This window comes from Loxodonta africana, chromosome 7 (assembly GCF_030014295.1).
Source record: "Loxodonta africana isolate mLoxAfr1 chromosome 7, mLoxAfr1.hap2, whole genome shotgun sequence".
NCBI classification, from domain to species: Eukaryota; Metazoa; Chordata; class Mammalia; order Proboscidea; family Elephantidae; genus Loxodonta; species Loxodonta africana.
In genome coordinates, this window is record NC_087348.1 from 86,071,194 (window position 1) to 86,088,536 (window position 17,343).

General features: G+C 40.3%; 1 protein-coding gene across 1 annotated transcript; it reads left to right on the forward strand.

Moving 5' to 3' along the window:
- The first annotated feature begins 4,804 nt into the window (after positions 1-4,804).
- LOC100671129 (olfactory receptor 51L1-like) lies at positions 4,805-5,758 on the forward strand. Its single transcript, XM_064289506.1, has one exon. The coding sequence runs from the start codon at positions 4,805-4,807 to the stop codon at positions 5,756-5,758; it is 954 nt and encodes a 317-aa protein (XP_064145576.1).
- Positions 5,759-17,343: the final 11,585 nt, after the last annotated feature.

Consider the following 17,343-nt stretch of genomic DNA (forward strand, 5'->3'; position numbering starts at 1 on the left):
GGGCTCAGACCTGTCAGATCATGCCTTTCTTGCCTGACAGTTGGAGATTCGGTCCATAATCTAGCACATGGCCCTGAGAATCAGACAGTCTTGAGCTGAGACCCGTTTCATCCAATTACCAATGTTTGACTTGGGGCAAGTTATTCAGCCCGAGGCTCCGTTCCAAACTGACAGGTAACATCCTTAGCTCAGTGTGTGGCACATGGTCAATAAGTGCTAGCAACTACTCTTTATATTTTCTTTTGGTGAAAACATACACAGCAAGGGATACACCATTTCAACAAATTCTACATGTACAATTCAGTGACATTGCTTACATTCTTCAAGTTGTGTAACTGTTCTCAATATCCTTTTCCAAATTATTCCACCACCATTAACGTAAACTCGTTGCCCCTTAAGCTTCTCATCTAACCGTTCGAGATGCTGTTGTGAATTTGATCACACATAGACAAATCTTTTCAACTATTCTTATTATAGTTATTAATAATCATTATCACAAACTAATTGGTATAACTGTGGACACTCAGCGTGGAATAAATCAGTATATTTAGCTTCCATTGCTGTACACCCATTGTCTAACACAATACACAGCAGAAACTCAGTTTAGCGAGTAAGACCGTGGTTGTAAAACACATCAGCTGTTTATTCCTTCACCAAACATTTATTTAGTTCCATTCTGTGCCAGATCCTGTGCTAGGTTCTGGGGGCACGATGGTACTAAAGATAAACATTCTCTAGCTCTGTGAAGGAGGTATCGTCTCCCCACCCCTGTCCCCTGCCTGCCAGCCAAGTAGTCTCTCCGGCTTCCTTTTGTGAGTGTATCATCATACTCAGTGCTTTCTTCCAAAATATTGTTAGCGTGCATTACTATCTCCTCGCCAGTTCTGAGCTAGCAATCCAATTTCTGGCTCAGGATCAGGGCCACCTACTGTGGTCCCACAGGGTGAGAACCACAATTCCAGGGCCTTATTCACACAGATTAAAATGTGAATGGTGACCCCTACAGTCGTACAGAGTGGTGGTCCTGACGTTGATAGTTGCTCATATTATGTATAATAAGTACGTGATTAGACTGTGGTGAACTCATCCCTGCTGGACACATGTAGGTATTAAACTCAGCCTGGGGAGATTGTATGGAGGGTTGGGAAGGATGAAATGACTCCCTCTATGAACCTTTCCTCTACCAGTTCTATCCTTACAATTCCCCAAAGAGATACCTCCAAAGAACAGAGGCAGAGGAGGGAATAATGGAATTTGGGTATAGTTCAGGGGCTTATCTTTCTGAACTAACATTACAAAGAAGATTGTGCTGAGAGAGTCTTAGACTTTCATTAATATGGGGAAAGGAACTATGTGAGAAAATACTATGTCTTAGGTGCTTTGCTAGCCGTCTAACTTCACAGCGTCAGGCTGATTCATGAACGCAGATATTGCAGACAGGATAGCAGAGGCTCTGTGAAGTGACTTAACTTTTACAAAACTGCAGTTAGAAAATAGCCAAGCCAGTGAAAAGCACAAAACTGCACAGTGACTGTTCAGAATATTTAAAGAACTCCTACAAATCAATAGGAAAAATGTTCAAAAAAGAAAATATTCAAATAGCCACTAAACATACACAAAGGTACTCATTTTATTAGCAGTCAGGGAAATGTGCATTAAATCCACAATGTGATACTGCTGAAAACAAAACAAACAAACTAACAAAAAGCAAATCCCTCAATGACTTTGAGTTAATTCCGACTATAGGACAGGGTGGAAGTGCTCCATGGGGTTTCGAAGGTGTGGCTGGTGGATTTGAACTGCGGACCTTTTGGTTATCAGCCAAGTTGTTAACCACTGTGCCACTAAAAAAAGGTTTAGTTTATTTATTTACTTTTTAGTGGCACTAGGGCTCCCAATACTGCTATAGGCACCCTGAGTGGCTATAACTGGAAAGATCAACAAAATCAAATATCAATGGGGATACAGAACAATGAAACTCCCCTACTCTGCTGGGGTGAGTGTAAATCGGTACAATTACTTTGGAAAGCTGTTTGGAAGAATTTACTAAAGCTGAGTGTATTCACAGCCTTTGATACATAAGGAAACCCTGGTGGTAGAGTGGTTGAGGGCTACAGCTGCTAACCAAAAGGTCAGCAGTTTGAATCCACTAGGGGCTCCTGTGGAGCTTTTGTGGTTTTCATGGGCATGCTGTGAGCGCAAATACAAATTAGGAGAAAGAAAGAATAAAAAGGGAAAAAGTAAATTTTCCCTGTTGGAAAAAAGGGAAGAGCACCCCGCCCCCATCCTCTCTTTAGAGCATTTCCTTTGAAAGACTTGTAGTTGTAAATTCCTTCTCTGCCTCTTTGAAATATATGTAAATCTTTTGAAAGGCAAAATAAGCCTCTTGCCAATTTTACAACCCAGGAATGTTTCCTCAAGGGCATGGAAGTCATCTTTGTGAAATGTAATCAATCAAGGAAGACAGCATCCCTATCTCCCAGTTTCCTGGGAGGACAGGAGTCTAACTTCAGCTGACACTTGCCTCCAAGTGGCAAACCTGCCTCTGGTCATAAAGGTATGAGAAATGAATTATTTTTCTTTGGATAAAGGCAATTAGCAAACTCAGGTGGCTATCCCAATTACCAGGTGATTTTAGGATGGCAGATGGGGCTGAAGTCTTCTTACTTAAGGAATAATTATGATTTATCTTGAGGACATGCATGTAAGGGGTTGCATCTGCCTGGCTATATAAAAGGATAAAATTCCTTTCTGTCTTACCAATCACTTTAGTAAATTACTTATGCTGTGCATCACAGTCTGGTTCAATGCTTGTTTAGTGATAAGATTGCTTTCCTTATCTTACTTTTGTAGAGAACTTGTCTGGGTCAACAGGAGATTTTGTTATTAATTATGGTTCTCCAACAATATGCTTTTTTTTTTTTTTTAACAATATGCAGGGAGGCGAAGATTGGAATGAAACAATGTGCATTTTTCTAGCTGAGACTGAACAAGGCAAGCGTCTGTCTTCTTGTTTTAGCTCTCATACTGTAAACAAGTGTCCTTTTCACAGTTCATTTAGTGCCACGTTTTTCACATTTTGTAGGTAATTTCACTGCTGAAAATGGCCCGCGAACATTGTGCCGAAGTGCTATCTAATGTTCCTAAGACCAAGGACACTACAGAGAAGATCTTACAGAATAAATTCGTGTTAGATGAGCTTCATTCAGGCGTGATTTATAGTGCTGTTGGCTATGAGTTCGACATTAATAAATTAACAATATATAGTAAATAATGTGTCTTTAAACAGAAACACACATAAAACAAGGCTATGTATTGATTGGTTGGTGAAAATGTTGTGCCCAGAGGCTCACAGAAACTTAACGCTATAATTCCCTTAGAGAAATGGTTCCCGAACCAAAAACCAAACCCATGGCCTTTGAGTCAATTTTGACTCACAGCAACCCTATAGGACAGAGTAGAACTGCCCCATAGGGTTTTCCAAGGCTGTAATTTTTATGAAAGCAGACTGCACCATCTTTCTCCTGAGGAGTGGCTGGTAGGTTGGTAGGTTCAAACCACCAACCTTTCAGTTAGAAGTTGAGCACTTAACTACTGTGCCACCAGGGCTCCTTAGAAAATGGTTCACTAGTCACTAACTCAGTGTTTGTGGAGACTTCATAGACTGTAACTACTGCAAATGGTGAGAATCAACTGTATATACCTGACAGAAATGCATATATTTGCTAACAAAAGACGTGTACTAGAATGTTTATGGCAGCGCCTACTATTCACACTAGCTCCAAACTGGAACCTATTCAAATGTCTACCAACAGTAGCATGGATAAATATATTGAGGTATAGTCACACAATGGAGAACTATACACCAATGAGAGTAAATGAACTACAACTACATGCAGCAATAAGGATGAATCTCAGAGACATACAGTTGAGCAAAGGAAGCCAGACACATAATGTTCATACTGTATGACTCTAATTATACAAATTTCAAAAATAAGCAAAATGAATTTGTGACACTGGGAGTCAGGATAGTGGTTATCTCCAATGGAAGAAGTGACTGGAAGGGGCCACAAGGTAGTATCTGGGGTGCTGACACCAATATTTTATTTCTTGATTTGGATACTTGTTACACGAAGCTGCTCACTTAGGAAAGTAAATAAGATAAAGCTTTCCAGATTAGAAAGAAAGAAATAAAAGAATCTCCAATCACAGATGATGTGACATTTTATGCAGAAAATCATAAGGAATCCACTAAAAGCTATTAAATTTCAACAGAAATTTACTCTCTTTTCTTCATTATTTACTCTGAGAAGACACTCTGGGGGAGGTAGTTTTTTAGAGATAGCTCTATAGGGTTGCTAAGAGTTGGAATCGAGTCAATGACAGTGGGTTTGGTTTTGGTTTTGTTACGTGGAAAAAGGAGGATGCTTAGACCAAAGAGAATATAGTTACTCAGTAAAGATCTGAGTGACTAATGAAATAACCATAAGCAGTTAGATCAACTCAGAAAAATTACTCAATACCTCTTTACTCAAAGAGAAGATTAGCCAGAAAATGGAAGGAAATAGAGATTCTAAGAAGAATTAGGTTTCTTTCATGGGTTAAAAAGGCATGGGGCAGATCTTCCTTCAGAGCCTACACATAAAAAACCAAAACAACAAAACCTTTCAGTTAGGAGCCAAGCACTTTAACAACTGTGCTATGAGGGCCCCTTGGGGTACACTTAGTAGGAACTTTATAAATGATGATCAAATGAATGAATGTCTCTCAACCCTAGGGTGGACAATTTCCTCCTGGAATCGCTATGTTCTTCTGCAACGCCAGCACTTTTGCACACCCTACCTTCCTCCTCACTGGCTTTCCAGGCCTGAAGGCCTTTCACCATTGGGTATCTATCCCCATCAACTTGACCTGTGTGGTTTCCATCCTAGGCAACAGTATCATCCTCTTCCTGATCCACACAGACCCAGCCTTACACGAACCCATGTACATCTTCCTGTTCATGTTGGCAGCATCTGATCTGGGTCTCTGTGCCTCTACCTTCCCCACCATGGTGCGGCTCCTCTGGCTAGGTGCTGGTGAATTGCCCTTTGACTTCTGTGTAGCACAAATGTTCTTCATTCATGCCTTCACCTTTGTGGAATCTGGTGTGCTGCTCGCCATGGCCTTCGATCTCATCATTGCTATCTGGAACCCTATGCACTATGCCACAAGCCTTACCCACTCAGTCATGGTCAAAGTGGGGGCTGCCATTCTAGTGAGGGCTGTTCTGCTCAATCCTCCAGGACCCATCCTCCTGCAGCGTCTGCTCTTTCCCCAGATCAGCATACTCTCGCACTGCTACTGTCTGCACTGTGACCTCGTAGGGCTGGCCTGCTCAAACACCTGGGTCAACAGCCTGGTTGGCCTGGTCTCCATCCTCCTCTCACTGGGCCTTGACTCCTCCCTTATCATGCTCTCATATGCACTGATCCTACAGACAGTGCTGGGCATTGCATCACCTGGGGAACGGCTCAAGGCACTCAACACGTGTGTCTCACACCTCTGCATTGTTCTCATCTTTTATTTGCCCAAACTGGGGCTGTCTGTATTGCACCGAGTAGAGAAGCACAGCTATCCTGCTCTAGCAGTGCTCATGGCCAACCTGCACTTTATGGTCCTGCCTTTCATGAACGCCATTGTCTACTGCATCAAGTCTAAGCAGATCTGCCAGGGCCTCTTAAAGCGTTTCCAACAGAAGAGAGTTGATGTCTCCTAAAATAGCAAAAGGACCAAGGGCACCTTGGAATTCATAGGGGAGTGAGAGTAATGGTGAAGGGTTAATTTCTGAGATTTCTGAATGATCTTACCTTTACTGTTGAGCCCTTTGTGGGGCATTATCAGTCTCTACAGTTTTTAGAGACTGAGACTCCAAACCTCCAAAAAATTATAATTTTAGGAGACTGAGAATTTGAAATACCACCTTGATAATCCTCTCATTGCTCTGTCTGACCAGAGCCCAACTATTTTAGTTTCACATATGCTGTGACATCTCCTTACCTAGGGGACTTAACCACACTAACAGGATGTGTGTGTATATCTCTTCTTTCCCTAGTTGATTTTTTGTTTGTTTGTTTTCCCATTTGATTTTTAAGCCTAAAGAAAAGAAGAAATGAAAAACTATATTTACCTTTGTACTGGCCTCTCCTCCCAAATTATTATTAATCAGCTCATCTACTAAGAAGTAGAAAAGTGGGAGGGGGAGAGGGAAGGAGAGATACATACAACAACACTGCACATGTTCAATTTATCAAGCACTTATTTGCAGCTAAGTTTTCTTTGTGTGTGTCCCTGCTGTGAACTAAAGTTTGGTCCTGCCAAGGCCAGGAAAGCTGCTCCCTATAAATTTTATATAGCACTTGTTTCTTAAGGACCAATTGTAAGGGTGGAATAGACGCTCATCTCTGAGTGGGAGAAGCAGCCAATCGACTAGGATGCAAACTCCATGAGGGTAGGAATTCAGGGGCTGTTTTGTTCAATGATGTGTCCCAACTTCCAAAAACTGTGCCTACAATATAGTAAGTGTCCAATGCGTATTGTCGAACAATTGAGTAGGGAGGATGAAGGGACAGAAGTTTCTTGTCAGCTGATACCTCAGAAAGAAAGAGGATTGGGAGATATGAATGTCTGGATATGAGGGTAACAAGCAATTGATTGGCTAGAGGAGGATGAAGTAAAGATGGATGTCAGAGACCTTGGGACAAGGTATGATTCTCCCTGTGCCACATGGTCAAGAAGATGGTTTCTAATGGCAGAGCTCAGAGGGAAGATAAGTTTATTGTGGAGCATTTTCTAAAGTTGCCTCCCAACTTTCAGGAGGAGACTTACCTAGAAACTTAAGGATGTCTCACCCCATCACTGGCTTTGCCTTTGGTCTGCTAAATCCTAAAATGTTCATAATTTTTTTAATGCATTGGAATAGGAATATTCCTGGTGGAAGATTACTACTCAAATGTAATAGAACAGGCCATGCAAAAGCCCTTAAAAAGTGCTTTCCCTATACCTATGCACATCCAGACAATTGGGAATTCAACAACTGTGGTCGTTTTTGTGTGTCATTTCCATGAACTGCGACAAGAGAGGATGAGGAACTTGGAGGCAAGAAGGCAGGGTGGGCATGCAGTTTTAATTGGAAAGGTTGTTTTCCCTACCAGATTGTATTTACACAAGCACTGAAGCATGGGATTCAAGGAACTCAGAACCCTGTGCCTGTCAGTAAATAGGAGGCTATTGCCAACCACATGCATCTGAAGATGGCCAGGTCCTGTCCATAGAGTCTAAGAGGCAGGGCTAATAAGTCCTGTGTTCAGAAATACCCTTTTGGAACATCATGTCTAGTGGCTGCCAACCAATAGTTTCAGTAAATCCAAAAACTGTTTGATGAGACATTTTGGAAAATGAGGGACTTTCAAAAGATGGTTTTGCTGTCCAAGAAGGTCTCTCATCAGGGTCAGAAAGCTTGGGCTGAACAAGTACCATGTCATCCAGTCCCTTCTGTCTACTCTACCCACCATCCCAATAACAAGAAGATTCTGATCAAGGAACCAGTATATCTCTGAGGCTCTCATCACCCTTGATCAGAAACACCAGGATGAGGTTATAGTATTTGGAACCACAAGCAGCCTTGGGAAGTAAAAAATAAACAAGCAAACAAAAACCAAACAAACATTGTATGTAGAGTCCTAGAGCTGGAAAAATTCCTATTCTGAGAATTAACAGGATAAAGCCTGGATATTAGATACACATTTGAAGACTTCAGGGATCCTTTTGCTTCATTATTATTGCCTTTTCTCAGCAGTTCTGAGCTTGAAGCCTTCTCCCTGCATGATACCATCACCATAGCCTTGTCATTCTTACTGTTGGCCATTCCTTGGCTGCACTGAAGTCATGCGCTAGAAGGGATCTAGGGATGTATGTCTCTACAACTTTACCATCAGTCAGCAGACATCTCAGCATGTCCCATTATGCCTTCCTATGCTTCACAGGCCAGATAACTACTGAAGTAGCTTAGCCTGCCACAAGTAAGGGTCCTGAGATGGCCTCTAAAAAGCTTTGCTACTAGTTTACCCAGTTAAGGATTATCAAGGAGTGATATACAATGGCTTTTAGAACTTGACATCAGTAGTCCAAAAAAAAAAAAAAAAAAAAAGTCTGTGTACATCAATCCAAAGCCTCTACTCTTAATCATTATACTAATCAGCCTGTCCCCTACCCATGCAAAACACCTGAGTAAAATCTCAGCTCCAACTCATACCAGCTGTGTGACCTTAAGTTGTTACTTCACCTTTCTGAACCTCCCTTTCCTCATCAGTATAAAGGGAGGATAATACCTACCTCATAAAGATGTCGTGAGGATTCAATCAGTCAATGTACATAAAGTACTTAATCCAGCAGCAGAGTACCAGTTTTATGTTTGTGTGGTTATTTTATTAATGCCTGTTCGCCTTATGTATTTCAGGCTCAGTGATGGTGGGAAACACATCTGTGTTTCCTGACTTGTCTAACCCTACCATTTAGCACAAGGCCCAGAATATTATAGGCCTTTTATGCATTAAATGAATGAGTGAATAAATGAAAGACCAAAATCTTGGCAAATGGGAAAAGCTATTGAACTCAATAGGGTCCCATTTGTTATCATTAATATTGTTATCACTGTCATACAATTTGTATCAGGTAATGGCAAGTGCTGTTCGGCTTGTTGCGAATGCAGAATTTTTATTCAAGGTCACCTTGCTCCATAAAACCTTTGGCTTCATTAATTTATAACTTAGCCTCTCAAGAACACTAGTTCGCAAAGGGGTGATTTAAGTCTGGTCTAAAGAGATCTGCGATACATAATGCAGCTACCATGACTTGTTCTGGGTTAACTGGAGAGCATACTCTAAATCTATGATACTCTAGAACTAGGAGGGGTTCTTGGTGACTGGGAATCGGTGACTGACTTACCTCATACATTTTTAGATGAGTAAAAAATTTGTGCACACCTTATGCTAAGCTTGGCTACTAGAAATCAAGGGATTGGTGGGGGATGGTTGCAGACAAAAGGAGAAGGCTTATGGAAACCAGGATATATATCACAAGTCCTTCAAAGCCAAGTCTCTCCAAGCTGATTAATCTACATTGTGCATGGACTGGTCATGGGGCAAGTGGTTTCCTAATTGTCCTCTATAAGGCAGAGAGCTGTTTTTGTCCTTTACAAAGAAGGAAAAGAAAGCCTACAGAAGATGATCTAATGAACAATTGCTGTGAATTCACTCAGAGTGATGTGAAGTTATGATTAATGCAAATTTATTTTTGCTGTAATGCTTTGTGAATATAAGCTCATGCCATCCAACTAACTTAACTAACTTAAAGCATGATGCAAAATGCAGAAGTCCATGGTAGCTTTGAGCGAGACTCTAATTTTCTGCAGCCAGAGAACAGGTTACTTAAAATCAGGCCCAAGATATAATTGTAAGGGTGGCAGAAATACAAAGAAGGTCCAACTCTTTGCTTTATACAAGCAGTTAACTCAAATATAAAGCCACAAATAGTTTAAATGTAAAAAGATGAAAAAAATGCACTGTGCAAAGTTTAAGCAGAATAAAACTAGTGTAGCTATAACAACACCAAAGTTAACTTAAAAATTAGAGTATTACCAGAGATAAAAAGGATTATTTAATAATACTAAACATGTCAAATTGTATCTATCTTTTATCTATATGTGTACATTAATTCTAAGTGTGTATGCACCTAGTAATAGAGCTTGCAAATATACAAAGAAAAAATTGACAGAACTAGAAGTAAAAATAGGCAAATTAACAAGTACAGTTGGAGATTTCAACACCTCTCTGGCAGTAATTTATAGAAGTAGATAAAATATCTGTAAAAATATGCAAGAGTTGAAGAATATTACCAATCAATTTGACCTACTTGATATTCATGGAATAGTACATCCGAAATTGCAGAAACACATTCATTTAAAGTGTATTTGGAATATTTATCTAGACTATATCAGGGTTATGAAACTAGTTTCAATACATTTTAAAGGATTAAAATAATACAGCAGAGGCGGGGCCAAGATGGCTGACTAGGTAGATGCTACCTCGGATCCATCTTGCAACAAAGACTCGGAAAAACAAGTGAATCGATCACATACATAACAATCTACGAACCCTGAACAACAAACACAGATTTAAAGAGTTGACCTGAATGACAGAGATGGAGAACGAACAAATACGGGGAAGCAGCGGCTGTTTTTGGGGCCTGGAGCCAGCGTCCCAGTCAGGTAACCTTGGCGCCGGGCTTAGGACTGGGCCCAGGAGAGCTGAACACAAAATCTTGTGACGGCGCAAACAAGGGGCGCAGCCCTACACTCATGAACTGACGCCGGGAGGGGGCCCAGCTGGTCCAGGGGCGGCATGGCAACGCAGCTGGTGGGAGAAGTTGCCAGGAGGCAGTGACTGGTTTTGGAGCCGGGAGTGCAGCGTCCCAGTGGGGGAACCTTGGCGCCGGGCTTTGGACTGGGCGCAGGGGAGCTGGACACGACATCCGCTCACGGCACAAACACGGGGCGCAGCCCTGCTCCCCTAAACTAACCCCGGGAGGGGGCCCAGCTGGTCCACGGGGGTGGCACGGTGACGTGGCTGGTGGGACTAGAAGTCCCCAGGAGGCAGTGACTGGTTTTGGAGCTGGGAGTGCAGCGTCCCAGCAGGGTAACCTTGACACTGGGCTTTGGACTGGCAGGAGATGATCTGACCGCGGCTTTAGCGGGCCAGACCCTCAGGGGCAATCTCCACACAGCCAGCACACATAGGCGACAGATAAAATGGTCATCCCAAGCAAGATAAGCAGCTTTGGCTATATTCCGGGGTGCTACTCTCCTGTTTTTCCGAACCCCCCTCCCCTTCCCAGGCGGCTTCATTAACATTGGAATTTCTTAAGCCAGAGGGAGAACGGCTCCGGCTCCGCTGCGGCTTTGCTTTTCCCTTTTTTGGGGGTCTTTTCCTAACCCATTCTTCCGGCCTGAGAGAAGCAACCACGAAAAACCCAGAGACCAAAAATCCTTCCCTAATTGGACTAAAAACACAGAACCACCTCCAGCCAAGCATATATGATCCAAATCTCAGGTTTTCATCCTTACAGGGAACAAGGTGGCGGTTATATTCCAAAGGCAGTTCTGATAGGGAGCTGACTGCATTTTTTTTAGAGGATTTACTGGAAAAACAAGTTTCCCAGGTCTGATATCTCTGCTTCTTCAACAGAGCCCTAACTGACCCACAACAGGGAACTGAGGGCTGAAGCTCCCCCCAGACCACCTAGCCTCTTGCCTTAGGGGTCTAAGGAGGGTGACACCTACCAATCAGTAGAGGTACTTGCATTGGGGGCCTAAGATACAGCTGCAGTGCCCTCCCACCCAGGTGCTATAGGAATAGAGACACACCTACCTCACTGACACTTGGGGGAAGCCTGTCAGCATCCTGCCCCCCCTGGAGTGTGAACCCCAGCTGCTAATAGAATCTGGTGCACACAACTATCACCACTACTTCTCAAGGTGGATAGGTGTTAGGGTGCAGTACACACTTGATGACCCAAAATCAGATTCTACTAAAGAATAGTGAATAGACTCAGGCATATATATCTGGCAACAGCCCAAACCAGCTGGTAATAGGTCATAAGTAAGTCAAGGGCTACAACAAACAAGACAGCACAATCTAGTAGCCCATCCACGTATATTGAAAGAAAACAAAACAAGATAAGACTCAGTGAGCAAATATAGAATAAACCACTACTATATCTTTTTTTTTTTTATATCTTAGTGATGGCTCGGAGACAGCAGTCGATATCAAACCACATAAAGAAGCAGACCATGACAGCTTCTACAACCCCCCAAATAAAAGAATCAAAATCTTTCCCAAATGAAGATACAATCCTGGAATTATCAGATACAGAATATAAAAAACTAATTTACAGAATGTTTCAAGACATCAGGGATGACCTCAGAAATGAAACAAGGCAAACTGCAGAAAAATCCAAGGAACACACTGATAAAAGAGTTGAAGAACTCAAAAAGATTATTCAAGAACATAGTGGAAAAATTAATAAGTTGCAAGAATCCATAGAGAGCATGTAGAAATCCAAAAGATTAACAATAAAATTACAGAATTAGACAACGCAATAGGAAGTCAGAGGGGCAGACTCGAGCAATTAGAATGCAGACTGGGACATCTGGACTACCAGGGAATTAACACCAACATAGCTGAAAAAAAATCAGATAAAAGAATTAAAAAAAATGGCGAAACCCTAAGAATCATGTGGGACTCTATCAAGAAGGATAACTTGCGGGTGATTGGAGTCCCAGAACAGGGAGGGAGGACAGAAAACACAGAAAAAATAGTTGAAGATCTGCTGACAGAAAACTTCCCTGACATCATGAAAGACGAAAGGATATCTATCCAAGATGCTCATGGAACCCCATTTAAGACTGATCCAAAAAGAAAAACACCAAGACATATTATCATCAAACTTGCCAAAACCAACGATAAAGAGAAAATTTTAAAAGCAGCCAGGGAGAAAAGAAAGGTCTCTCCTACAAGGGAGAATCAATAAGAGTAAGTTCAGACTACTCAGCAGAAACCATGCAGGCAAGAAGGGAATGGGATGACATATACAGAGCACTGAAGGAGAAAAACTGCCAGCCAAGGTTCATATATCCAGCAAAACTCTCTCTGAAATATGAAGGCGAAATTAAGATATTTACACATAAACACAAGCTTAGAGAATTTGCAAAAACCAAACCAAAGCTACAAGAAATACTAAAGGAAATTGTTTGGTCAGAAAACCAATAATATCAGATACGAGCACAACACAAGGTCACAGAACAGAACATCCTGATATCAACTCAAATAGGGAAATCACAAAAACAAATTAAGACAAATTAAAAGAAAAATGCTCATAACAGGGAGTCATTGAAGTTAATATGTAAAAGATCACAATAATCAAAAAGAGGGACTAAATACAGGTGGCATAGAACCGCCATATGGAGAGTGATACAAGATGATATAGGACAATACAAGTTAGGTTTTTACTTAGAAAAATAGGGGTAAATATTAAGGTAACCACAAAGAGGTATAACAACTCCATAACTCATAATAAAAGCCAAGAAAAACTTAACGACTCAACAAATATAAAGTCAAATACTATGAAAATGAGGATCTCACAATTTACAAAGAAAAATGTCTCAGCACAAAAAAGTAAGTGGAAAAATGAAATTGTCAACAACTCACACAAAAAGGCATCAAAATGACAACACTAAACACTTATTTATCTATAATTACGCTGAATATAAATGGACTAAATGCACCAATAAAGAGACAGAGAGTCTCGGACTGGATAAAGAAACACGATCCATCTACATGCTGCCTAAAAGAGACACACCTTAGACTTAGAGACACAAAGAAACTAAAACTCAAAGGATGAAAAAAAATATATCAAGCAAACAATAAGCAAAAAAGAAGAGGAATGGCAATATTAATTCCTGACAAAATAGACTTTAGACTTAAATCCACCACAAAGGATAAAGAAGGACACTACATAACGATAAAAGGAACAATTGATCAGGAAGATATAACCATATTAAATATTTATGGACCCAATGACAGGGCTGCAAGATACATAAATCAAATTTTAACAGATCTGAAAAGTGAGATAGACACATCCACAATTATAGTAGGAGACTTCAACACACCACTTTCGGAGAAGGACAGGACATCCAGTAAGAAGTTCAATAGAGACACGGAAGACCTAATTACAACAATCAACCAACTTGACCTCATTGACTTATACAGAACTCTCCACCCAACTGCTGCAAAATATACTTTTTTTTCTAGTGCACATGGAACATTCTCTAGAACAGACCACATATTAGGTCATAAAACAAACCTTTGCAGAGTCCAAAACATCGAAATATTACAAAGCATCTTCTCAGACCACAAGGCAATAAAACTAGAAATCAATAACAGAAAAACTAGGGAAAAGAAATCAAATACTTGGAAAATGAACAATACCCTCCTGAAAAAAGACTGGGTTATAGAAGACATCAAGGAGGGAATAAGGAAATTCATAGAATGCAATGAGAATGAAAATACTTCCTATCAAAACCTCTGGGACACAGCAAAAGCAGTGCTCAGAGGCCAGTTTATATCGATAAATGCACACATACAGAAAGAAGAAAGAGCCAAAATCAGAGAACTGTCCCTACAACTTGAACAAATAGAAAGTGAGCAACAAAAGAATCCATCAGGCACCAGAAGAAAACAAATAATAAAAATTAGAGCTGAACTAAATGAATTAGAGAACAGAAAAACAATTGAAAGAATTAACAAAGCCAAAAGCTGGTTCTTTGAAAAAATTAACAAAATTGATAAACCATTGGCTAGACTGACTAAAGAAATACAGGAAAGGAAACAACCCGAATAAGAAACGAGAAAGGCCACATCACAACAGACCCAACTGAAATTAAAAGAATCATATCAGATTATTAAGAAAAATTGTACTCTAACAAATTTGCAAACCTAGAAGAAATGGATGAATTCCTGGAAAAAAACTACCCACCTAAACTAATACATTCAGAAGTAGAACAACTAAATAGACACATAACAAAAAAAGAGATTGAAACGGTAATCAAAAAACTCCCAAGAACAACAACAAAAAAAAAACCCTGGCCCAGACGGCTTCACTGCACAGTTCTACCAAACTTTCATAGAAGAGTTAACACCACTACTACTACAGGTACTTCAAAGCATAGAAAATGACAGAATACTACCCAACTCATTCTATGAAGCCACCATCTCCCTGATACCAAAAGCAGGTAAAGACATCACAAAAAAAGAAAATTACAGACCTATGTCCCTCATGAACATAGATGCAAAAATCCTCAACAAAATTCTAGCCAATAGAATTCAACAACATATCAAAAAAATAATTCACCGAAACCAAGTGGGATTTATACCAGGTATGCAAGGCTGGTTTAATATTAGAAAAACCATTAATGTAATCCACCATATAAATAAAACAGAAGACAAAAACCACATGATCTTATCAATTGATGCAGAAAAGGCATTTGACAAAGTCCAACACCCATTTATGATAAAAACTCTCACCAAAATAGGAATTGAAGGAAAATTCCTCAACGTAATAAACGGCATCTATGCAAAGCCAACAGCCAACATCACTCTAAATGGAGAGAACCTGAAAGCATTTCCCTTGAGAACGGGAACCAGACAAGGACGCCCTTTATCACCGCTCTTATTCAACATTGTGCTAGAAGTCCTAGCCAGAGCAATTAGGCTAGACAAAGAAATAAAGGGCATGCGGATTGGCAAAGAGGAAGTAAAATTATCTCTATTTGCAGATGACATGATCTTATACACAGAAAACCCAATGAATCCTCCAGAAAACTACTGAAACTAATAGAAGAGTTTGGCAGAGTCTCAGGTTATAAGATAAACATACAAAAATCACTTGGATTCCTCTACATCAACAAAAAGAACATCAAAGAGGAAATAATCAAATCAATACCATTCACAGTAGCCCCCAAGAAGATAAAATACTTAGGAATAAATCTTACCAAGGATGTAAAAGACCTATACAAAGAAAACTACAAAGCTCTACTACAAGAAATTAAAAAGGACATACTTAAGTGGAAAAACATACCTTGCTCATGGATAGGAAGACTTAACATAGTAAAAATGTCTACTCTACCAAAAGCCATCTATACATACAATGCACTTCCGATCCAAATTCCAGTGTCATTTTTTAAGATGATAGAGAAACAAATCACTAACTTCATATGGAAGGGAAAGAAGCCTCGGAAAAGCAAAGCATTACTGAAAAAGAAGAAGAAAGTGGGAGGCCTCACTCTACCTAATTTTAGAACCTATAATACAGCCACAGTAGTCAAAACAGCCTGGTACCGGTACAACAACAGACACATAGACCAGTGGAACAGAATTGAGAACCCAGATATAAATCCATCCACATACGAGCAGCTGATATTTGACAAAGGCCCAGTGTCAGTTAATTGGGGAAAAGATAGTCTTTTTAACAAATGGTGCTGGCATAACTGGATATCCATTTGCAAAAAAATGAAACAGGACCCATACCTCACACCAAGCACAAAAACTAACTCCAAGTGGATCCTAAACATAAAGACTAAAACGATAAAGATCATGGAAGAAAAAATAGGGACGACCTTAGGAGCCCTAATACAAGGCATAAACAGAATACAAAACATTACCAAAAATGACGAAGAGAAACCAGATAACTGGGAGCTCCTAAAAATCAAACACCTATGCTCATCTAAAGACTTCACCAAAAGAGTAAAAAGACCACCTACAGACTGGGAAAGAATTTTCAGCTATGACATCTCCGACCAGTGCCTGATCTCTAAAATCTATATGATTCTGTTAAAAAATCAACCACGAAAAGACAAACAACCCAGTCAAGAAGTGGGCAAAGGATATGAACACACACTTCACTAAAGAAGATATTCAGACAGCTAACAGACACATGAGAAAATGCTCTCGATTATTAGCCATTAGAGAAATGCAAATTAAAACCACGATGAGATTCCATCTCATTCCAACAAGGCTGGCATTAATCCAAAAAACACAAAATAATAAATGTTGGAGAGGCTGTGGAGAGATTGGAACTCTTATACACTGCTGGTGGGAATGTAAAATGGTACAACCACTTTGGAAATCTCTCTGGCATTATCTTAAACAGTTAGAAATAGAACTACCATACAACCCAGAAATCCCACTCCTCGGAATATACCCTAGAGAAATAAGAGCCTGCACACAAACAGATATATGCACACCCATGTTTATTGCAGCTCTGTTTACAATAGCAAAAAGCTGGAAGCAACCAAGGTGTCCATCAATGGATGAATGGGTAAATAAATTCTGGTATATTCGCACAATGGAATACTACGCATTGATAAAGAACAGTGACGAATCTGTGAAACATTTCATAACATGGCGGAACCTGGAAGGCATTATGCTGAGCGAAATGAGTCAAAGGCAAAAGGACAAATATTGTATAAGACCACTATTATAAGATTTTGAGAAATAGTATAAACTGAGAAGAACACATACTTTTGTGGTTACAAGGAGGGGAGGGAGGGAGGGTGGGAGAGAGTTTTTTACTGATTAGTTAGTAGGTAAGAACTACTTTAGGTGAAGGGAAGGACAATACTCAATACAAGGAAGGTCAGCTCAACTGGACTGGACCAAAAGCAAAGAAGTTTCTGGGATAAACTGAATG